Below are 25,400 nucleotides of genomic sequence, written 5' to 3'. Positions count from 1 at the left end.
TCACCTGAAAAAAAAAGACCATGCACGTGCCGCCGCGCTCCAATAGAAACCGCCGAACGGGAGTCTACAATTTTGTCTACTGAGGTACTTACCAATTTTCATTAGTCATTTAGGTTTTATTGTACAAAAAAGTATTATTTTAGATGACTCGTAGAAAAAGTATTGTATACAATATCAATAGTGATATAATCAAGCTTTTCAATCTCGTACCTTACTTTAAAAAAAAACAGCTGTTTATTTCAATAAAAATCACATTACATAATCTTAAACTTAACTACTAATCTTAAATTCAAAAGATTTTTTGAGTTAAGGAGTCTTATATGAAATATTTATACATTTTAATTATTATTGCTTTAGGTACATAGGTCATCTAATTAAATGATTTCGGTAGACTGCCCTCTTATTTTAATAATATTTCTAGCTTGTCCACTCGTTCGTCCTTCTATAAGTTTTAATAATTCCTGTGGAAATCTATTCAAGATACTCGATAAGATGCACTTCCACACTCTTTGCCCGTATACATTGTTTGTCTCTACTTAGGCAACTCAGCAAACTTCGTTGCCTAAACACGGTACTCGACTGAAAAGCTTTCTATTATACCACGATTGTATAAAATACTATTTCGAAATCTGTTTAAGCAAATATTATAAAACATACAACCGTGTTGAAAACCTACTTTTATAATTTTTGAAGACGGTTAAAAATGACAGTGTCAACAGTATGTTCCATCTTTAAAACTTAAGTTATAATGAAATAGAACAAATGTTAGAATAACGTACACGCACACACACACAAACACACACACACTCACACACACATACACATACACACACACACACTCCACAAATATGTTTTATTTATTTTTATTTTTCTTCGTTTTTCCTTATATAGTACTATAGTACCAAATTATGTACCTCTTCTTATTATTTTATATTGTAAACCTTTTATTGACGCCTTCAGTGCATCTAAATTGTATATACTTAAACCAACCTTTTATTATATAACGTTTCGTTTAAGTTACAACACGTGGAAGAGCGGTGTTCTCTTAACACAAGTATTTATAATACTTAAATAGAGGCACCAGTTCAGACTATGTAATTAATTAAGATACTGAATAAATCATTTTTATTTATTTTTTATTATTTATTTAAAACCATGCGCGTGACCACACACGACGCAAAAAACAAAACGCACGCGTTCAGATTTTAACGTTTATCGTGATTGATCAACAATCTCCGTAATTAATTTCTGAACATTATCTGTTACTAACAGTCATTAATATTATCCTTGGGGACCTTTTTAAACAAGGAATTATAGTGTTTATTGCTGGAGACTTGGATGCTACAATAGAATGAACGTTATCAGGGTGTTGTGACGTTTTTGCTTCAAGGTTTTCCGAAGACCACACGGATTGTGATAGATCGATGGGTCTTAAGTTAAGGTACAGTGTCTGGAGTTTGTATGTTTGCTTGTATTTTATAAATTAACAATGTAAATTAATAAGAAAGATTGTCTACAAATTTATTGTAAAATAATTTTTCAACACGTATATACCAATAATAAACCCTCTATAATGCGTTCAAAAATGAATGATTTTAAGCTGTTTTGCCAACGACGTACGAGGGTCATGCCAAAAGAAGTTAGATACTCTATGGTCATTTGATCGATACTGGCCAGTTATACACCATTGTAAAGGTAGGTTATTTGCTAATAAATTCAAATATGGAACACTCGGAAAATGTTAGGATTCCTTTTTTAATTATTTTTTTTCTGGGTAATTTTGGAGGGAAATTTTCGCAACAATGGAGCTCACTCGACGTGATTTTCGTGTTATGATTTATTATGATTTTAAAAAAGGTTTAAAACCTCAAGAGTGTTTTGAACTTTTAGTTTCAACTTTTGGCGAGTCTGCTTGTTCACGTGCAACTGTTTTTAATTGGTTTGCTGAATTTAAAAGGGGACGAGAGACCTTTGAAGATGAGGCGAAGACCGGACGGCCGCCAACCGCAGTCACTCAAGAAAACGTACAGGCTGTGGAAAAAAATGTTCGTGCGAACCGACGAATTACATATGCAGAGCTCGAGCGTGAGCTGGGTATTGGATCAGCAGCATTGCAAACTATAATTCATTATCATCTGGCCCTTCATAAGCGTTGTTCAAGATGGGTGCCGCACAAACTCACCGATTTGCAAAAAGACCGCCGCGTAGATTGGTGCAAATTTATGATAGATAAATTCGACGCTGGCGAGAAAAAAAATGTATATGATATACTTACAGGTGACGAAACATGGCTATATAACTACGACCCCGAAACAAAGCGGCAGTCCACAGTATGGTGTTTTGAAGATGAGCCGACGCCAACAAAATGTCGCCGAACCCGAAGTACACAAAAACAAATGATTGCCTCATTTTTCTGCAAGACGGGACATATTGCTACGATAGTGCTAGAAGATCAAAGGACAGTCAACTCTGAATGGTATGTGACAGTTTGTGCCCCCAGAGTACTGTCAGCTTGGTGTGACAAGCGGCCGAAATCGGGAACTCAGCACCTGCTCTGGCACCATGACAACGCTGCCCCTCACACTTCTGCTAGAACACTTGACTATTTCAGCTCAAAAAACGTGACTATCTTGCCCCACCCGCCATATTCCCCCGACCTAGCCCCTTGCGATTTTTACTTATTTCCCAAAATTAAAGAAAAATTAAAAGGAAGGCGATTTGAGAACAAAGAAGATGCCCTGGCTGCGTATAATTATGAAATTTCTGAGGTATCTAAAGAAGAGTGGTCATCGGTATTTTCTAAGTGGTTTAGACGGATGGAAAAGTGTATACGTGTTCACGGTGACTACTTCGAAAAAATAGATAGCTGTAATAAAGAATAAAGTCGGTAACTTTTGAGTATCTAATTTCTTTTGGCATGACCCTCGTAGTATAAAAAAAAAAACCCTTTTTTAAATTTTTCACCAATATCACATCTTTTTGTTTCTATTTAAATTAAAGTAAGGTTGCCAGAGCTCAACGAGGGTGGGGGGGGGGGTGTTTAGGGTCGGCAACGCGAATGTAACTCCTCTGGAGTTGCAGGCGTACATAGGCTACGGAGACTGCTTACCATCAGGCGGGCCGTATGCTTGTTTGCCACTGACGTAGTATAAAAAAAACAAACGGCCCAATTCGAAGAATGCTTAAGACACGTTTAAGATCTTGGAAAGATCGATAACTAAACGACATGTCAAAGTTGACTTTTATTTCGATTCCGCTGTGATCCCAATAAGATCTATCTACGATATTTCTAACGTCAAAATGACTTTGGTTGCCCGAATCGAACTTATCGTTATCGTATTTCATTCTTCGAATCCGGCCGTAAAACAAGTACCTGGATAATATCGCTTCATTAAATTGTTTACAACATGCAACTTGTTTACAAAACACCATATTTAATGTGTCTTGTATTTCCATTATTCAAGAAAATAGTAAAAAGGAATTTCATTATGCACCTTTTTTTGCGCATTGAATAATGTATTTAATATCCGATAAGTGGGCAGGTACGAAAATATTTACTGCATACGTTACTTATGTAAAACAGGGGAGCAACTCTACAATATATTGGGAACTTGTGACCGGTCCGGCTACCACCAGTTTTGGCGTTGACATATTCGCTCGCGTCTACATAAATTACTTTATATGAGATGTGTTTAAAGTAATTTGCACTAATATTGGGAGTATGTACTAGCGAGGTGCCCGCAATACGGTGTTTTTTTTAACTCCGTTTACTTCGGGGTATGACATAGCCATACCAACAACATTATGGAAACTGAAAGGCATAATTACTATGAAAACAATTTTTTTCGCAGAATAGTACATTGTGCAACGTCGGGGGTAAGTAAACGCTGGAGTGCATTAAAGACTCGGGCTTGCAAAATTCATACCCCCGGAGTTACACGCAATGTTTTTCATCACACTTGCGAAGAAAAAACTACGTTTTAAGCGAAATAATTCTTAAATACGGTGACATTTCTAACATTCGTCCGCCATATTGTAAAATAATGTATTCTGTAGCATTAATTTATGAGACGTAGCTTAACAGTCTAGATGCGATTTATTTATTTAGTAGAAATTTCATTTTAACAGTTGGAGTGACACTAGACCTCCAGATCTTAATAGTATTAGTACTCTGACATTGGGGACCTTTTACATCTCCAGGTTTAATATATTTATAACTATAGAGTAATTATTTATTTTAAGATTATTATAATGTAATATTTTGCGCAGGTATTGGCTGTTGTATTTATAAATGTTTTTATGTATTTTTCATGTCACTATATGATGTTACTAATGTTGTATTGACTTATAAAATAGCCTTGAGGCCTGTATTTAATAACTCGCTACGAGTTTCAACTGGTTTTGATACGACTTTGACGATCGTCTCAATCAGCTTGAGCGACCGACAAGGTCGTTTCAAAACCAGGTCAAACTCATAACAAATTGATGTATCTGAATCGGATTCCAGGGTAATTCTACGATAATTTTAGCAACTTGTGACAAGACCGATAATTTATATGAAGTAGAACAAACATGTTTGCTACTTTGATAGCAAAACTTCCGTGAGACACAGACATATTAAATAAGTTAAAACGGGTCAACGCCAGCTCTTGACGACACTTCTCGGTACGGAGTGAAACATGTCGAGCGTTTTCGACTTAAAATACGTCAGAGAACGGGTATGTTTGTGTGGCTTACTGGATACCAGCAAATGGATATTGAAAATAATATACACTAATTAACATAAATAAAAATATATTCAGTGGTAAAATATTTGTCAAAACGTACATATTATTTACTTTTTACTAAATTAGTATGTCACAAACAAATTAAAACTGATAGGAAATATATACTTTTTTTAAGTTACTTCTGAAAATGATTTTTGAATTACAAATAATAGGTACCTACTGTCAAACTAAATGTATAATATAAAAAAAGGTCCTTTCAAGTATCCCTCCTACGTACCCTCCTAGTAAAGGTTATTTTATCCAGTCATGACCCTTATTACCTAGGCAATACTGCTCTATCTTAAATACCCTCAAGGCAAACAGATGTTTTTCTTCTGCTATATTTATATCTATTTATATCTATCATATAAATGATCTGAAAATAAAGTTTAGTTTAAATCTTTGACTTCTTAGATCCCTCGGCTACATATATATAACTAGCTATATTGTACTAAAATTATACTGATATAGTGTGCAGGGCAGCAAGAAACAGTTGAACATAAATACAAAATAGTCTTTTTTCGCAACTTTGACCCGGGTACGTCCTTAAGCTACGTCCACAAGAGAGGTATGGGCATTGTGAATGTCATCTCGCTTTGTGTGGTAGGGCACAGCCAGTGGATGTCATTCCAGATCTAGAGCAGGGCCCAACTGGGTACCTCCACCTTACAGAAAACCGCAGCCAAATAACACTAGACCCTACTCATAGTGTTGTGTTCCTGCCTAGGGAAGGGAGGGTTTTTAGGGTCGGCAACGCGCATGTAACTCCTCTAGAGTTGCAGGCGTACATAGGCTACGGAGACTGCTTACCATCAGGAGGGCCGTATGCTTGTTTGCCACCGAAAAAAAAATGTTTATAGCCAACTTTAACATTTTAAGGTTTTGGTCGGGGTCTGCCCTACAAATATAGTTTTTATATTATTTTTTTCACGGCATTTGCCTGTGATTGAAACGTAAAAAATCACTATAAAAAGTACATTGTCGCTAATAATGCCCCGTCTTAATGTTATTTTCATAAACATTCGCCCCTCTGCCAATCTAAGGAACCCTAATTATAATGTCAATACCACTACTAAGGTTGTTTCTGTATTCATTACCGATCCTGTAATATTTTATATTAATATTTTATTTGGTGGTTGACTCACGCCAGCGCAACGTCGCTTGGCTTTTTAAAATTAATTTATATTTAATAGATTAAGGCAAAATGCAGAAGTTACTAATGTTAATTTTTTTGGCTCGTCAGGCTTCAGGTGTTATATATTCGTTAAATTGTAAGTATATTTAATAGTTATTTGTTTTACAAGGGGGCAAAGTTATTGTTTTACCACTACTGTTAATATTGATACCTGAGCAAGCGAAAGATTCCAGAATTGAACCACGAGCGTAGTTTTGAGCATTGCGAGGGTTTCAAAGTGCGAGGGTAAAACAAATTTTCCCCCCGATTGAAACACAAAATTTTGGACCACATCAACCCGAAAAAAATATTAACTGTAATGTATCAAACAAAATCAAATCCAAATGAACGTCATTAAATATTTATCACTCAAAATCATCATTTAAAAGTAAATTCCACCAGCTAACATTAGGAAACAACTCAAAATTTGCATCTGGTTACTTTTCCCCACATGTGGATAAAATGTAACTTTCTCGTCAGTTTTTGAACAGTCAAGAGTCTTTACCAGCTGGTGTGGTGAAAATTAAATTGTTTCATTCATGGTACCTGGTACAGTGAAACAAAAATGAAAAATATTTATTGCATTAAAAGTGAAAGGTAATATGGTAAAAGGTTGAGAATTCCTATTAAGTATCCAGTCACCTGCAATAATATGATATACACAGGGTTACACAACGAAGGCCGCAATAATATCTGAGACGATCTTATTTGTAGTATTTGTACTGCCATGAGGGCGTGTCACATATTTTTGCGCCCTGGGCTGGGTTATCGTTGTTCATAACTATTCCCTATATCAAAACGATAGCTTAAGTGGTTCTTAAGACATTTAACGTTGTGACAGACAGACAGACGGACGGACGAACAGAGTCACACTATAAGGGTTCCTTTTGTACCTTTTTGGTACGGCACCCTAAAAAAGCAGTAGACTAAACAGTTTTGGAAGAATATTCAGGTCCCACGTCCACTTGCCATTAATAGAAAACATAGTTTAAGATGACGACCGGTCTGGCCTCGTGGGTAGTGACCCTGCCTATGAAGCCGATGGTCCCGGGTTCAAATCCTGGTAAGGGCATTTATTCGTGTGATGAGCATGGATATTTGTTCCTGAGTCATGGGTGTTTTCTATGTATGTAAGTATTTATATATTATATATATCGTTGTCTAAGTACCCTCAACACAAGCCTTATTGAGCTTACTGTGGGACTTAGTCAATTTGTGTAATAATGTCCTATAATATTTATTTATTATTATTTAATATTTAAGATTTGTTGACATATATTTTTCACCTTTATGTATTTGGTCGATTTTTAATATTCTAAAGAATATACCACTGAGTTACGAAGTATTATATTAAATAAATCTTCAGGACAAATTGTGATTGCGTATTTATGCCACCTTGACTTGAATAAAGAGTTCTTCAACCAGACAAATTTGATCCGAAACCAAACAAAAAGTAATTCGACATCAAAATAAAAATCGGTCCAGACACACCAAATAAGTAAAATTGTAATAGGATTAGCTTTTTTAAATATTTGTTATTATAGCGACGATATATTTATGAACATTTACATAGTATGTGTCAGTTTCAACCGTCTACCTATTACGAGTTCTGAAATAGAATAGAGCCCGCTTTTTTTAATACTACGTCGGTGGCAAACAAGCATACGGCCGGCCTGGTGGACAGCAGTCTCCGTGCCTATGGACGCTTGCAACTCCAGAGACCCTAACACTCCGCACCCTCGTTGAGCTCTGGCAACCTCACTCACAGGCAGGAACACAACACTATGAGTAGGATCTAGTGTTATTTGGCTGCGGTTTTCTGTAAGGTGGAGGTACTTCCTCAGTTGGGCTCTGCTCTAGATCTGGAATGACATCCGCTTTGCTGTGCCCTACCACACAAAGCGAGATGACATTCACAATGCCCATACCTCTCTTTTGGACGTAGTTTAAGGACATACCCAGGTCCGCTAACCGATAAATTTAAAACGAAAAACAAGAAAACACGTTTTCTTTGTTCAATTTAACCACCGCGGTTTTTTTTTGTTATTTTACGCCGCGGTTTTTTGGCGCCCTCACTAGGGGGATTGTGTTTTCTAATAAACCAATCCATTTCTGTATAATCCAATATATTAAAGTTTACTGTTTACTGGTTTATATAGTGCTACTGTTCTCCCAATTTTGGCAATTACAATAAACGGCAAATGGTGACCAAAAGTCCACTTTTTTCCCTTTAGATTATAATTGCTGATGAAGTCAAAAGTAAATAATATAAAACTATATCGAAAATTGGGGAATAAGTAGTAGGATAACAAAGTTTGGTATACTGAATTATTATAAAACACAATCCCCCTAATGAGGGCGCCACTGAACGGTGAGCGCCTTAAGGTATACGGCACAATTTGGCGGTAATCTTAATGTCAGTAGATAGGTATAGAGTAAAGCTTAAATAAAGATTAAATAAACAATTTATTATTTATTAATTGATGGTAATTTATATTTCGTTTTTTTTACTTTGAATTGTAATTTTAATAGTTGTAGGTATAAACATGTATAATAATAATATATGTAAAATTTTGCTAACTTTTATGAATGTTTAAGTGAAATGTTTTGATTTTTAATTAATTTTATCATTTATTTAAGATATTAGATTTTTTTTATGTTCATATAAATTGTGTTTGCTCAAACTGTAACGTTCATCCGGTTTTGTACTAGTCCTGTAGTCAAAGTATTTTGTTTTGCATGCTACGTTAATAAGTACATTGTACGTTTTAATTAACAATAGTTTTCGCATGTCGGTTACAAATACAAAATACACATATGGGTTACGCGTGAAATCCGTTTTTGAGACACAGTCTGCTGACAGACAGACAGCGTAGGCTTGGTAATAAGGTTCCGTTTGTCCCCCTTCGACTACAGATCCCCAAATAAAGCTTATTCTACTAATTTTTAGCTTTAGCATGTCTAAATATATTCATTCCAATATTAACTTGACTAGAGCCCGATTCCGATTTGACAATTTGATATAGTTTTGATACGACATTGAAGATCGCTCACTCTGACTGATACATGCGTAAGGTTTATCAAAAATATAATTTTTGGTACAAGTTTTTATCGCTGACTGTACTTTTCTTTCCACAGGCAACTAAAACTCACCGAGACAATTTTAAAAACCCCAAACACAATTAGTTTGCGTTGTTTTATCACAGAGTTCCCATGGCCACCTGCTTCCATCATCAGATCAGATCCATGTCAGCTTAATATTACATTTTCATCCGATTTACATAAGTATGCAAAATTTCAGCTCAATTGGTAACCGGGAAGTGGATCAAATTTAACTTGCAAGATTTGATTACAGACCGACAGACAACGGAACAGGTGAAACTAAATAAAAACTTGTAAAAAAATTAAGTAAGTTAACGTCGTGCGTATGCGCATGAATCACAAAGGCAAGTTAAAACCTATAACAAGTTATTAAATCCTGAATCGGGCACTTGGTTAAGTTCATCTTTTTTACAATAAATATTTAAAATTAAATATATTTTGCTTTGTTTATGCAAGCAAAGGCCAGGATTTTGAGGTCAAATATAATACCTAAAATAAAAATGAATTAATTTTTATTTTATTTCTATTGTTATTTGAAACATTGTTTGTTTCATTTTCAAGTTTATTACGTTATGTATAAACTTACTATTATAGGTTTAAAATTATTTAGCAAAATTACGTACTCTTAGCTAAGAATTATGAATAATTTTTTAGCTTATTATGAATTATTGTATTTAAAATCGGCTTAGAGATCAAGAACCCCGAGAGAAAATAACTTTTTATGATTATTATCATGTCTTCTTCTTTCTTCGCCTTATCCCATGTTCAGTTGGGGTCGGCTCTCCTAATCGCTTTTCGCCAGCTTATTCCATTCTGGGTCGTCATTGGATCTAATTCTAGAGCTTCGGGGTCACTATTTACTACCGATAGCCATGTGCCGGAACCTCTTGGACCGGTGTCGATAGCACTTTACGGGCCATATGGTCTTCGGGCCTTCTCATAACGTGTCCGTACCAGCGTAGTCTCGTTTCGGCTAGCTTATCAGATATCGGTGTTACTTTCAGGCTTCCACACCTGCTGACCAGCGTAGCATTTCGGCTACATGTAGTTGTTGCGCCTGGTCTTTTCTGAGTGGCCAGCATTCGGCACCATAAATCATTGCTGGTCGTACAGCGGTCTAATAATAATAATCATAAGTCATAAACTTATGATTATTATCATGAATACAATAAAATACAAGTCAGACTACAAATTTCCACAAATAAACATAGTGAAGTATACAAATCAAATAAATGCGTTATTATGATTCACACGAAAGTATTTATGCAAATTCATTTTGGTTTCGGTCGATATTTAAGCACATCCAATTTTTTGTGTTAAGTACCATATATGTAACTAATAAGAATTTATTGCGATGAATTAAATGAATTTCTGTTTTGTATAATAAAATTATCATTAGTTTATGTGCTTTTGTATCAATTACAAGTATAAATCAATGAAATACAAAAAATCGATATTTGCCCGATTTTATATATATATATTGTATATATATATATATATACTACGTCGGTGGCAAACAAGCATACGGCCTGCCTGATGGTAAGCAGTATCCGTAGCCTATTAACAAAATGATTTCGTATTGATGTTTTGATATTTTGTATGAAATTTTGTAATTCATCTTTTACTATAGTATATAGAATTGACGCATGTTAGATTAAGTATTACATATAGTCAATATTCAGACAGAATTGTAATATTGTTAATGAATGAATAAATAATAAAACACATTAGTCCCATATATGACATAGTTATATTTCAGTTTATCCTGGTTATGCGGAAGATTCGCCCAATTCTCACCATTCACACTAAACAACCAACCAACAAGTCTGGTTGGACAGAAACCAACACTTGGTTCTTGTCTTTCTTTTATCGAAGGCTTTCATTTCATCCTTGTAAAATAAAACTTCCCTAAAAGATTTTATCAAAATACTTACTTGTCAAATTATACTATATTGCAGTAACGGAGTACTACAAAATGCCAGAGCTGTACGTAATGGACGACTATGATCGCTGTCTGGTGGCATCTAAAGGACTCTATTGTGTCCTAGATGCAGATTTGTACCCTGGGGAAAATCCGGACCTCATGCGAATTCTACAGGTAACTGCTCGCGTTAAGGGGCTCCACAGGCCTTGCAACAAATCACATGCGTTTGTCGACTGTAATATATAATAATAATATATATTACATTATTATATCTGTAAGATATAATAATCAAAACTGCGAAATCAAGCTACGTTTTTCCCCAGACCAAATTCGACATTGGAATCCCTATGGAATTCTTTGGTTAAAATTTACAACAACCAGACACTTTAATTCTTTAACTTCTTTACAGGAATACTCAGCCAGTACGAAGAAACACTACAACCACACACAAATACACAGAGCAATATGTGTCACAGACACTTGTAAGGACTTCACACAGGGAAGGTACTTGGAAAACCCTGAAGACCTAAGACAGGTTCTTGAGGAATGCGTGAATGCTTCCATATGGCGGACACACAAGTTGACCGCCAGGTAACGTAATAATATATATTATACCACATCTTTCACTCAAATCATGGTAATATTCCTAATTTTTAACAATAGTTACAAACAATATTCTTTGATTCGCATTTTTTCATCAAAATGCCTATTAACAATTCGTGAAATTATTTATTTAATATAATGTGACCTGCGGTATTTATATGTTGGACTAACTTGCAGAGTGATGAAAGTAAAACTGTTCTTTTGCAGAGTAACGGATGTATCGACTTGCAAGAAACACGGGGTAAAGAGGCGTTTCTCCGCCGCAGATTACGTGATGGCAGGAGTTTACATGGCTCTCATAATAGTCAACGTGCTGGGAACGTGGCATGATTTTATTCAGGACGACACTCCAGGTTAGTCCAGTGTTTACAATTGAAGATTTGTATCATAAACAACACAGTAAAATCTTTAATCCACGTTTAGTCCATATGAACCTATGATTAAATACCTCTCTGATAAGCGTTTGTGGCCTATCTGTAAGGCGTTCGACTTTCCAATCGAAGGTCATGAATTTGATCCCTGGCTTTTACCAATGGATTTCATGAAATTGCTTTTTGGTACAGGAAAATATCGTAAGGAAAGCGAACGAATTCCGTTAAGGTCTAGTTTTCTTTCTGGAGCTTAGATAACAATAGCTCACATCGTGGCCGATAGTTAATATCGTGAGGAAACCGGACTAATCCCAAGGCTATAAGGCCTAGATTACCCTCTGGGTTAGAAGGTCAGATGGCAGTCAAGCTACAAGCGAAAGCTCATAAAAACTAGTGCCTACGCCAATTCTGGGGATTAGTTGTCAAGCGGACCCCAGGCTCCCATGAGCCGTGGCAAAAATGCCGGGACAAACGCGAGGAAGAAGAGTAAGTAAATAAGTATTATTTGTTGCACCACAAAGAAAACAAATTTACAATACGTATAGGTAGCTTAGCATAACAATAGCTTTTTTGATTGCATGGATTCTTAGGATTAGGTTGCCAACGTAGAACTTGTGCTGTGCTCCCTCAGAATGCAAAATGCGAAACGAAGAAACGTTGATATGAGGAGTAGGAGTTGAAGACTTGTCTGATCTGACTCTGGTGGTCTGGGCTGATCGTAGGCACCTATTCTACCCGATTGTCGTAAAGTTTTTAATCATAAAAAGTTATTTGTACCTGAACATCCACTTTCGTTTAATGACTTAAGCAAGCGAGTTCTTCAGTTACTGTTTTCAGTTCTGCATTGATTAATTTCAGGGAACCCGTACTTATTGGCGTTCTCTATCCGAAGAAACTGGCGCAAACTGACCTCTGCCGGGTTCGACGGGCCCGACCACAGATTGCGCAGGCTTCGGGTCTTCAATGGACTAAGGTAACCAACAGGTCAAAATTCTTTTCAATTATATTTAAGACACATGGATCTCCATCCATCCCGCCATCTGGCCTGACGACGTAGACACCTTCCTCAACAACTAGCCAGAAGAGCCTTTAGTAGTAGCCTTTGCTCAGCAGTAGGATACCAGAATAGCCTAGGAAAAAAGTTAATAAGTGTTATTCAACCTGATGGGTTGTCGAGGCTTTTTTTGGGGTTCCGTACCAAAACGGTCAAACGGAAAACGACGTCCAGGATAGAGCGAAGTGGAAGGAGAAAAGTAGGAAAGCGGACCCCGTCACAGTACGGGACAAACGCTAGGAGAATGATGATGACCCAAAGGGTCAAATGGGACCCTATTACTGAGACTGTGCTGTCCGTCCGTCCGTCTGTCACCAGGCTGTATCTCATGAACCGTGATAGTTAGCCAGTTGAAATTGCTACTGATTATTTACTGAGTATTTCTGTTGCCGCTATAACAACAAATACTAAAAACAGAATAAAATAAATATTTCTTTCCAATCGAGGTTCTCATCCAATCACGGAAGTTAAGCAACGTCGGGCGGGGTCAGTACTTGGATGGGTGACCGTTTTTATAGATAATGGTACGGAACCCTTCCTGTGCGAGTCCGACTCGCACTTGGCCGGTTTTCAAGTTAAGGGATCGCGATCCTCTAACGGAGGTCGTGGGAGTCATTCAGTTCAGAAGATAAAAAAAGAAGAAACATAGGTTACAAACAGCAAATAATTAGGGTCGCGAAAAGCATTTTCTTGCAAGAGGAAAGAGTTATCTCGTGTCATGTGGGAATCGCGTCATGACAAGAATTTTAAAAGACTACAGTACAAAGATTCATGTTTTTGAACTTGGACAGTGAGATCTATTCGGGTTTTTCTTCATAAACCGAATGAAGCCTGACGATATGTCAGCAAGCAACCGATATTACAACTTATTCTGAGTGTTTTAGGGTCGGGATTTTTTGCAGACTCTTTTTTAGGGTTCCGTAGTCAACTAGTTAGGGTTCCGTAGTCAACTAGGAACCCTTATAGTTTCGCCATGTCCGTCTGTCTGTCTGTCTGTCTGTCTGTCTGTCCGAGGCTTTGCTCCGTGGTCGTTAGTGCTAGAAAGTTGAAATTTGGTAAGGATATATAAACAATAAAGCCGACAAAGTCGTACAATAAAATCTAAAAATTTTTTTTTTTAGGGTACTTCCCCTACACGTAAAGTGGGGGTGAATTTTTTTTTATCGCTTCAACCTGTGGGGTATTGTTGGAAAGGTCTTTCAAAACTAATAGGGGTTTTCAAGAAACATTTTTTGATAAAGTGAATTTATTCGGAGATAATCGCTCCGAAAGAAAAAAAAATGTGTCCCCCCCCCTCTAACTTTTGAACCACCAGCATGTCGGGCCACGCTCTTGGCCGGTTTTATTTAACACAATTTTTTCCACAGGACCCTGACGTTATTCGGAGTGTACACGACCCACACAGCATTAGTGATGGCCTTCTCCTTCTTAAAGAACCCTCTCTACTTTGAAGTGGTAAGAAAACAACAATAGCATATGATGACTGAACAAACCCTTTTCCAGACATAGTACAATTTATCGACCAGGTTACGCGGCACTAGAATCCCTGGAGTCAAACTCGAAACTAGTCCAGAACTGTAAAACAAACCTAAATGCACTGGCTAACTCCAACAAAGTCATACTTAGATGGGTACCAGGGCACTCCGACATTAACGGAAACGAAGAAGCGGACGAACTTGCTAGAAAGGGCGCAGACACACCCCTGGTCGGCCCAGAACCGTTCTGTGGAATCACAAAACGGGATGCATATTCTCTGCTCAGCAACTTAGAAAAAACAAGAGCAATCGATTGGTGGAAATTCGTCAAAGGACAAGAACACTCGAAAGCTCTAATCAAAGGGTTCAACAACAAATTTGCTAAGGAGCTCTTAGAGCTCAAAAGACATAAAACCTGCGCGGTGACCAGAATATTGACTGGACACTGTAAGTTGAACAAACACATGTTTCAAATTGGGAAGAAACAAGACGCGACATGCAGGTTCTGCCATGAGTCAGAGGAGACTGCAATGCACATTCTCTGCTCCTGTGGACCACTAATGTCAAAAAGAAGTACCCACTTAGGGCGGCACGTATTGTAACCCTATGAGGTACAGAACATTACGGCCCAAAGAATCTGGAATTTCCTGGATTCAACGGGCATCAGTAATGAACTTTAAAGGGCTGTCACAATAGATCACTACCTGGTCGACGTGGCACTCAAAGGCCCGAAACCCCAATAATAATAATACGCCGCAATAGAATTTCAATGCTTAGCAGTCAGAACAAACGATTCAAACTAAATTGGTCTTTCGTAAAATGAGACTTGTCTTCAAGTTAATCATCAAGCTATTATTATAATTGGAATATATTTGGATTTTTGTAGATTGGTGCGGCCTGGAAAAGATTTAATTAACGAACCAAAAATCTGTGGAATTATGATGACGCATTTTGTTTATACTATAAAACCGTTTGGGGCTCCCGAAAGTATTCTACAAGTCAAAAGAAATAGACATTAAATGAATCAATAACTTTCCAATATACGTAGATAACGAGAATGCTTTCACGGTACCTACCAAACTACAAGTAATAAAACACATTTAACCGATTTGCAAGCCCGAAACGATACGTGCTCTGTGAGCAAAATTTTGTACAAAACCAAACCTGTTGTTGAGCTACGTTAGATATTGGACCACATCATACTCCACGTGCATTATATAAAGAAGCTTTTTAATAAGCTTTAAATAAGGCCGCAGATTATACCAAGATTACCCTAAATAATTATTTTTTCCAAGACTGTTACCCAAAATAATAATTCGCAGACTTACGAAGACCCCTTTAAAATCCTGCTCGTGAACGGCGACGTGGTGACGTACACGTTCTTCGTGATGTCCGGCTTCCTGCTGGCGTTCAACTTGGAGGTGCTGGCGGAGAAGATTAAGATCACGTTCTGGGAATGGCCTAAGGCTATGACGTTGCGTTGGCTGAGGTGAGGAACATTAAATAGAGACTTCATAGTTTTTTAATCCTCATCAACAATTTTTTGTGTGATATAAGAGGCAATAAAGCAGACGAATCACTTAGGTTCTGTCGCCCATGGACACCTGTAACAACAGATGAGATGCAAATGCGTTGCCAGCCTTAAAGATGGAAGTACTCTCTATTCTTGAAGGTCGTTGCGGTTTAGAATTACCGTTTCACAGTATGCATTACACAGTTTCGCTGGGCGAGGCAGGAGGTTTCTCAAGAAACAGTTGAGAAATGTCAACCATTTGAGCGCTTAAGATAGAAATGTTGTCGCATGTGGCGATGGCGGATAGAAGTGGAAGGAATTAATCTGGACAATTCCTTGGAACACTAATTTAAAATACTTCTGGTTTGATATGTTCATAACACTATAAACTGTCATGGGGTAGTCGTTTTATGGTTCGGCAATATCCCTTCATGAAGTGAACTTGGAAACTACTTGTCAGTAGCTTAACCAGAAGAAACGTAATGGAACTGTCATCTACTCCTACATTTCATCCCTATCTACCGGTCACAGGGCATGCTCCTGGTACAATCGATGGCCTTTGAGGCAGAAACGGAAGCCAGAGGCGCCCTTAACATAGAACACCGTCAATATGGTCTATATGTCCTTGATCCTTGAGATCCCTGGAAGAAGCCTATGTCCACATGTAGGTAAACATCATTCAGCTGATGATGATGAATCGTCAATTGCCTTGCCATCTAAATCTCTTTGTACAACATTCAAAACTCTTCCGTCCTTTTTCAGATTGACCCCCGTGATGGCGTTAGTGCTGTTCACGGTGATGACTATCAACCGTCATCTGGCGGACGGTCCGCAATGGGACTTAGTGGTCACCAACGAGGCCGAAGCCTGCTGGCAGTACTGGTGGGCGCATCTGCTGTATATCAACAACTATATCTATGACAACTCGCACTGCTTGCCGCAAACTTGGTGAGTTGAAATTAAAACTTGACACGCTTATGGATTCTTGCATTTAAACGAAACTTTTTATAGCCTGTATGGAACATTAGACTGTCTTTTCTTGAAACTTGACAACAACTTTTTAAATTAATTATGGCCTGAATTCACCAATAACAAAGCTCTCTCTTGGCCAATTTTCCTATATTATGAGTCCGTAACTGGGTATACGGTATTGGTACCATGTGTCCATAAATATGCCTTGATGACTTTTTATCTTTACATAGGTACCTAGCAGCTGATACACAGCTATGCGCAGTAGGCATGCTTGTATGCGTTGTGTTCCGCCGTCCGCGCTATCAAGCCATGGTGCTAGCTGTTTTGGGAGTGCTCGCGCTGCTTATGCCAGCGGCTCACACCTATTTTCAGAACTTGGATGCCGTGGTCTATCAATCTCCAGAGTAAGTTGGACCAACCTTTGCTTTTTATCATTTTAATGATGTCTATACAAGTCTAAACAGACGCTTGTTAGTGAAGAAAAATCTTCGCAAGAAAACATTCTGGATGGGAAGATCAGATGGCAAAGATGGAAAACGGTCACCCATCCAAGTACTGACCCCGCCCGACGTTGCTTAACTTTGGTGATTGGATGAGAACCTCGAGATTGGAAAGAAATTTTTATTTAATCTGTTTTTAGTATTTGTTGTTATAGCGGCAACAGAAATACATAATCTGTAGAAATTTCAACTGGCTAACTATCACGGTTCATGAGATACAGCCTGGTGACAGACGGACGGACGGACGGAGAGCGGAGTCTCAGTAATAGCGTAATAGGGTCCCGTTTGACCCTTTTGGTACGGAACCGTAAAAACTTCGTATCCACTACAGCAGGTGTCAATTCTTGAGATGCCATTGCCAAGCGGAACCCAAGGTTATTTAGACGTAGCAAAAGGTTACATAAAACCTTTTGAAATGTAGATCCTTTCTAAATCTTGTTTAATTTCCGTGTTTTCTTCCCCAGATTGTACCGTAGCCTCTACAAGACGTACGACACGTTCCGTATCATGTACGTGCGCGCGCACACGAACATGTTCACTTACGTTCTCGGCATGGCTTGCGGGCTGCTCGCCATACATTGGTTCAAGAACGAGAAGGTCGTCTCTGAGAGATTCCAGGTTAGTATCCAATTTTAACAAGCAACAAATTTAAGTATAATACCTATTCATATTTTGAAGACCATTTATAAGAAATTTAGGGATGGTCTTCTACTATGTGGAACCACCAAAAGGTCTAATTCTTGGCGGTCTTCTGAGTGACATGGTCTAACCGATTTAGCATTAGCTTAAGATGTTACATTAATGAAACCCTAGGGTACGACTCGCTCCCGTTACGTAGGTTGCTCTCTTTGGTGAAATTCACGATCGGTGTTATTTGAAACGCAATACTTAGATAGCGTAGCCCTTGTCGAGGCCTTATTATTATTATTGGAGTTTGTGGACCTTTGAGTGCCACGTCGATCAGGCAGTGATCTATTGTGACAGCCCTTTAAAGTTCATTACTAATGCCCGTTGAATCCAGTAAATTCCAGATTCTTTGGGCCGTAATGTTCTGTACTTCATAGGGTTGCAATACGTGCCGCCCTAAGTGGGTACTTCTTTTTGACATTAGTGGTCCACAGGAACTGAGAATGTGCATTGCAGTCTCCTCTGACTCCTGGCAGAACCTGCATGTCGCATCTTGTTTCTTTCCAATTTGAAACATGTGTTTGTTCAACTTACAGTGTCCAGTCAATATTCTGGTCCCCGCGCAGTTTTTGTGTCTTTTGAGCCCTAGAAGCTCCTTAGCAAATTTGCTGTTTGATTTAAGTGTAGTGTTGTTGAACCCTTTGATTACAGCTTTCGAGTGTTCTTGTCCTTTGACGAATTTCCACCAACCGATTGATCTTTTTTTTTCTAGTTGAAAAAAACAAGAGCAATCGAAGAAGAAGAGTGAATATGCATCCCGTTTTGTGATTCCACAGAACGGTTCTGGGCCGACCAGGGGTGTGTCTACGTCCTTTCTAGCAAGTCCGTCCGCTTCTTCGTTTCCGTTAATGTCGGAGTGCCCTAGAACCCATCTAAGTATGACTTTGTTGGACTTAGCCAGTGCATTTAGGTTTGATTTACAGTTCTGGACTAGTTTTGAGTTAGATTCAAGCGATTCTAGTGCCAGCAGAGCAGCCTGGCTGTCTGAGTAGATGTAGATATGTTGGTATCTTAGGTTTCTATCCAGGTTAATCTTCGTACATTTGTTGATGGCGTAGACTTCTGCCTGGAAGATTGATGTGTGCGCATGCTGACGGTAGCTCTGAGCTTAGGTCTCTCACCATAGATCCCACATCCTACATCATCAGCCTTTCTTGGAACCATCTGTGTTAGTTTGGTTAATGCTTGAGAGCGCCATTTTGGCCTATTTAGCGTACATATTCTGTAGACGCACTGCATGGCCTCCTTTTGCACTTACAAGTGGAATGGTATAATGTCCAGCAGTGCATCTAGGGCCGCCCCCGGTGTCGTGGAGAAGGCGCCTGTTACTGTTAAACAAGCCATGCGTTGCAGGCTTTTTAAAGTTTCTATTGCCGTTGTTTGGTTTCGTTTCACCAGACTGCGGAGGCGTAGGTTATAATGGGCCTCACTACCGCTGTGTATTAACCACATAGCAATTTTGGGTCTTATGCCCCATCTCGCTCCTGCCATTCGACAGCATGATCACATGGCCATTTTCGCTTTTTGTACAATATTTCTCAGGTGAGGGTTCCAAGTTAACTTTTGGTCGAAAGTGACCCCTAGGTACTTGACCTCATCTGGGAATGTTATTATTTGTCCATTAAGTCTTGGTTCTGTGAGTCGTGTCTTTGTCGAGGCTTTCATGTGCCTAATCAGTACACTCGCGCACGCGCTGCTCATCTCCGTGCTCGAGGCACACCCGGAGTGTGATTTGTTTGCGAGTGCCATCGAACGACCGATGACTGAGTGTAAAGAGAGTGATAGAGTGAGAGATGCCTGTAAGTAGTATTATACATTATATTATATATAATGTGGTTATGTAAAAAATACTTTTACAGTACATATGGGGCTACTTTATAGCACTAGTGCGAGAAGTAGCATATTACGTTACTGTGTCGAACATTTAAAGGGCCATATGTACTGTAAAACGTTGTACGATACATGTGCGAATAGGTAATTCGCAACTCGTGTCGATTTAAAACACTCCCTTCGGTCGTGTTTTAATTTATCGCCACTCGTTTCGAATTTCCTATTTTTCGCACTTGTATCGTAATGTACTATTGTACTTTATGTATAAGTATTACTGTCTCCCAATTTGTGCCGCTGTGGCTCTAGCTGTTAAGGTACAATAGGGTTGTTTCAAATTTTTTGAAACGCTCGTATTACGATCTATATTAACTAAAAGTTGCCCTAAAATTCTACTTTTAAACTAAAAACGGCTTTAAATATGTTAAATTAACAAAATATATTTTGACAGATGCTTTCGCGCCCAAAACGCTCTTTGAAAATTGTGTGACGTCACAGTTTACGGTTTGACACATAACTACATACGCACGTAGAAGATACGAACTGTCAACTGACATTTGTCATTTCAGAATCTTCAATGACGTTTCGGATTTGGTCACGTGACGTGTGCCAAAAGATATTTTAAATTCAATATTAACAAAGATATGGTCATTACAGGTCCCCTAAAAGTAGTTTAACATGTTCTTATAATCCAAAAGAATTTATTGGGATACAATTCTGCCCTAAGATTTGTAGATGGAAACAACCCTATTGTAAATTTAAATAAACAATGTTATATTTACCTACAATATTCCAGAAATATCGCTGGGTGATATGGCTGATGCTCCCGATCGTGTTCTTCAACGTGTACTCCGGCTCCTTCTTCTATGCGGACGGCTACGAGCCCTCAACAGCTGTGAGGGTCCTGTACGCCACGCTGCGGAAGCCGCTGTTCCAAGTCTTCACCTTCACGTTCATCATGGGCTCCATCTTTAAGGCTGAAGGTATATCTTCTACGCCAAGCTGCGAAAGCCGCTGTTCGAAATGTTCATCAAGGGCTCCATCTTTAAGGTGGGAGGTATTTTATAGTCCTTGACGATTGTGAGGGTCCGATACGCCACGCTTCGGAAGCTGCTGTTCCAAGTCTTCACCTTCATGTTTATCATGGGCATCTTTAAGGCTAAAGGTACCTACACCTTTAAAGATGTTCACAATGGATATTCTGTCAGCGAATCATTGAGTTCTGTTTGACTTTTTAGGAGTTTTCAACCAAATGAAATACTTCAGGATGGAACTAATGGCTGTCAGTGCCGGAAAACAGTCATAAACAAATCGCTTATTGGGAAACGGTTGTGTAGCTTCACATTATAATAGATAACCAACAAAACTTATCTATATATCAAAGAGAATTTGAAATAGAGTTGTATTGTCAAGGAAAACTTTGTAGCGACGTAAATTTACTGCCATCTTTCGACACATAATTAAAACTTTTAGAACACCATTTGAGTTTGATCCTTATTATTTGACTGATATGAGTTAAATTTGTTTAATATGAAAAAGTGGCGCCATCTAATATAGCAAAGGCCAAAGGTATAGAAGCATCGTTTCAAGCCATGGCGCCATAACCTTTAGGTACATATCAGTGAAAGAATAAGGTTAAAGTCAAATGGCGTTCTAAAAGTTTTCATTATGTGTCGAAAGATGGCATTAAATTTACGTCGCTACAAAGATTTCTTTGACAATACACCTCTATTTCAAATTCTCTTTGCTATATATACAAGATGTAATAAAAATAGTAGAGATCCGGTTAAGGGTGTATATTCGGTATCGGGTTCTGTACCCCTAGTGTAACTTTGATCGACATCATAACGTGACGAACGCGTTTGCGTTAAGTCTCATTTGGAAATCGAATTTATTTACACTAGGGGTACTGATTATGAACAAGTTAAAGTTTAATTTTTAAACGAATCCCTAGAATTTTTGTTACACCTATATATTTCAGTGACACGGCGTCAAGATCAAGTCTGGAGATGCTTCTGTTAAGTCGCTCCGAATCAAGCGAGATAAAACACCTCCAATGCTGAAGCTTTCTGATGATAAATCCTTCTTTTCCAGGCGTTATCCGTGGCATCCTGGAATGGCGCGGCTTCACCTGGACTGCCAGAGTGTCGTACTGCGCGTTCCTGCTGCATACATTAGTGCAGCGTGGTCTAGTTGGCGCGCAGAAGCTGCCCACATACATGTCAGACTACTACATGGTATGTATGTCTGTGACTGACGCGCCAGTCATACTGCGCGTTCCTACTCCATACATTAGTGCAGTGGTCTAGTCGGCGCACAGAAGCTGCCCACATACATGTCAGACTACTACATGGTATGTATGTCTGTGACTGACGCGCCAGTCATACTGCGCGTTCCTACTCCATACATTAGTGCAGTGGTCTAGTCGGCGCACAGAAGCTGCCCACATACATGTCAGACTACTACATGGTATGTATGTCTGTGACTGACGCGCCAGTCATACTGCGCGTTCCTACTCCATACATTAGTGCAGTGGTCTAGTCGGCGCACAGAAGCTGCCCACATACATGTCAGACTACTACATGGTATGTATGACTGTGACTGACGCGCCAGTCATACTGCGCGTTCCTACTCCATACATTAGTGCAGAGTGGTCTAGTTGGCGCGCAGAAGCTGCCCACATACATGTCAGACTACTACATGGTAATATGTATGACTGTGACTGACGCGCCAGTCATACTGTGCGTTCCTACTCCATACATTAGTGCAGTGGTCTAGTCGGCGCATAGAAGCTGCCCACATACATGGTATGTATGTCTGTTGCCTATGAAAACATCGTCAGATGACTGCCTAACCACTAATGACTAAAAAATTATTAGGTAAACAAAAATCAACCTTGTTTTATTACTAATACGGTTCACTATGGCTATGAACTTCTGGTGGTAATTCAGATTCAATTTCAGATTTTTATTCATAAATAAAACATAGTATTTTACATGTCAAAATTAGGTTATTACATAAAACAATTCATTTACAGAATATTAGGCGCATAAGTTAAAATAGGCGTTTAACAGGTACAGTCAGCGTCAAATACTTTGTAGTAACCAAAGTAGCCAAATAGTTCGGTACACCATATATTTAGTATGGTGTACCGAACTATTTGGCCACTTTGACTGCTACGAAGTATTTGACGCTGACTGTACATACATAGTATTAATTCATGTCTGCAAGTATTCTTTTCTAAGTAGTATTTTCGAAAAACAGTCAATCGGATGGATCGGTAATTAAAGCCCGACCAGTAATACATGATCACGCGCCATATTGCGGAATTTCATTGGAACTAAATTTTTCATACTAAACTGAACTGTCATCCCCATACATGAAATAATCAGAGACATGTCAGTCGCTTCGCTTGACAGACAGATGAAGTGTGCGAAAGGGAAGCCATGACGTATATGAACAAGCCATAAGTGCGAAAGAGGCAGACTACATATGAGAAAACGTAACCAATTTTGAGTTCGAAGGCGGCCGAGGCGGCCAAAATCATATTGCCGTATTTTTTAACGTGAAAAATATAAGAGAATCATAAAGAAAAATATATATTAAGTAATTTAGTGACGATGGTGTCCTGTTGTGTACCGGGTTGTAGTGTTTCAGGGCCAAAAAACCCAGGAAAATACTCATTTCACAGGTAATTTTGATATTCCTAGCGAAATTTTCGTAAACGATATTTTATCAAATTAACAGCATAAAAAGTGTAAAAAACCAATTTATACAGTTCATTATAAGTTTTTCTTCAATTGTGTGTTAATATTTCATCATATTAGTCAATAATTTAGAATATTTTGTGTAAAAACCTAAACTGTTACTTTACGGTAGGGCTTGACAAAATGTTCATGTACTTGTCGGTATATTAGTAGGTATGGAATTAGTTGTTCACAAGATATCATTAAGATATTACCTTTATAACCGACTTAAAATAATAACGATTGTTATAATACCTTTTTTGAGGGTGCACATGTTTAGCGATAAATTTAAACTTCACTTTCCAACACATTACTTACATTTTAACCACTTTTCCACGGCTTTGCCGCCAACACAAGGAAACACAAGACAGCGTATACTTGTACACAGCGTATACACACCCAACCCAGCTTGTCGGCAGGAAAAGGCGCGAAATTCAAATTTTCTTTGGTAAGTCAACTCTTTGCGAACACATTTTCAAACAACTTCAACTTTATCATTTTCAACTTTTCAAACATATTTAAAAAAGTAGTCGATAAAGCAGTTAAACATCGATAGATTATTAATATGCTGTAACATGACATCACTATTTTTGTTCGCACATAGACAATTTACGCACACACTTACATTTCATTTTTGGTCACACTTTCGAAGTTTGACAGTCGTTCTATACTATCCTATTTCTATGGAAATAATATATTATTGACAATGATCATAATATATTTCTGGTCGAGCTTTAGTGAGATTTGGTTGTCATGTTCAATTAAAAACATCCTAGTGTCGAATTTGATATTGATAATTTTTAATGTTAAATTAATTCTTTTTCCTAATTATTTTTTTATTGTTTTTGATAATATTTTAGGATGTTTTGATATTTAGCGAGTATTTTTAACCTTTTGTGGTTGCTTAATGTACATTTTAGGTTACAATTGTAAAACAAAGACAGAAACATGAGATATTAAAGAAAACAACCTTGTTTCCATACTTTTGGCCTTGGGTGTACTTATGTGCAAAGTTTCATTACAATTCAACACGTAGTAAAATTAGTATTCAGTAAAATTGGAACGAAACTCTGTTTGTATGGGAAGGTGAAATTCGGTCGAGCATGCTGCGGACTTAATTTCACTTCTTTATTGTAAGACTGAATGTAACTATTTCTTGTTCTCAGCTAATGATCCTCGGCGGAACTACTTTCATCACGACCATAGCGGCGGCGCTGCTCTGGCTGACCGTGGAGGCCCCGATAGGAGCTCTCATCAAGATCATCATAGCTCCGTCGGCGCGGCCGCCGCCGCGTGAAGAAACTACCAAAGTTTAAGTCTGAGAATACGAGAATATTGAGCTCCACGGACGCGATAACATGTCCGAAATTATTATCAAAACTCAATTCTGAATCCAGAAGCGCAAGTTCGTTTTATAGCTCGCAATTTATGATCTTAAATTAAAAACTACAGGAAACGCTCACTTAGTAATTTTATTTAGAAGTAAAAAGAGTGAACTGAGAGTTGCGGACGTGTATTTCCCTTTTCATGTATGTCGCAAAATTTGTTACAGAGAACAAACATTGTTTATAACATCTGTATTCATTACCTGTAATGCACAATAATATCTCTCAGTCTGGCTTACAAGGAAAGGTACCAACTGTCCGGTTCCGATTTGATTTATAATAGAGTAGTCTAAAATAACAG

At 38.2% G+C, this 25,400-nt stretch overlaps 1 protein-coding gene across 2 annotated transcripts in view; it reads left to right on the top strand.

The window, feature by feature from the left end:
- The window catches only part of LOC133527638 (nose resistant to fluoxetine protein 6-like), a 356,837-nt gene extending 331,661 nt beyond the window's left edge, over window positions 1–25,176 (top strand). Inside the window, exons 1-13 of one of the 2 annotated variants that reach the window (XM_061864729.1) lie at window positions 5,855–6,037; window positions 11,001–11,140; window positions 11,376–11,557; window positions 11,777–11,922; window positions 12,799–12,913; window positions 14,362–14,449; window positions 15,792–15,958; window positions 16,745–16,930; window positions 17,185–17,358; window positions 17,919–18,072; window positions 20,765–20,951; window positions 22,063–22,205; window positions 24,881–25,176. In XM_061864729.1, the coding sequence (XP_061720713.1) occupies window positions 5,971–6,037; window positions 11,001–11,140; window positions 11,376–11,557; window positions 11,777–11,922; window positions 12,799–12,913; window positions 14,362–14,449; window positions 15,792–15,958; window positions 16,745–16,930; window positions 17,185–17,358; window positions 17,919–18,072; window positions 20,765–20,951; window positions 22,063–22,205; window positions 24,881–25,030 (1,899 nt within the window). In that variant the 5' untranslated portion in view covers window positions 5,855–5,970 and the 3' untranslated portion in view covers window positions 25,031–25,176. Of the gene's footprint in view, window positions 1–5,854; window positions 6,038–11,000; window positions 11,141–11,375; window positions 11,558–11,776; window positions 11,923–12,798; window positions 12,914–14,361; window positions 14,450–15,791; window positions 15,959–16,744; window positions 16,931–17,184; window positions 17,359–17,918; window positions 18,073–20,764; window positions 20,952–22,062; window positions 22,206–24,880 lie in introns of those variants that run through there. The other variant, XM_061864730.1, reaches the window with a different exon arrangement.
- The last annotated feature ends 224 nt before the right edge of the window (window positions 25,177–25,400 follow it).

This window comes from Cydia pomonella, chromosome 18 (genome assembly GCF_033807575.1).
Source record: "Cydia pomonella isolate Wapato2018A chromosome 18, ilCydPomo1, whole genome shotgun sequence".
Classification (NCBI taxonomy): Eukaryota; Metazoa; Arthropoda; class Insecta; order Lepidoptera; family Tortricidae; genus Cydia; species Cydia pomonella.
Note: the sequence above shows the minus strand (reverse complement) of the source record. Positions and strands in the feature narration are given on the sequence as shown.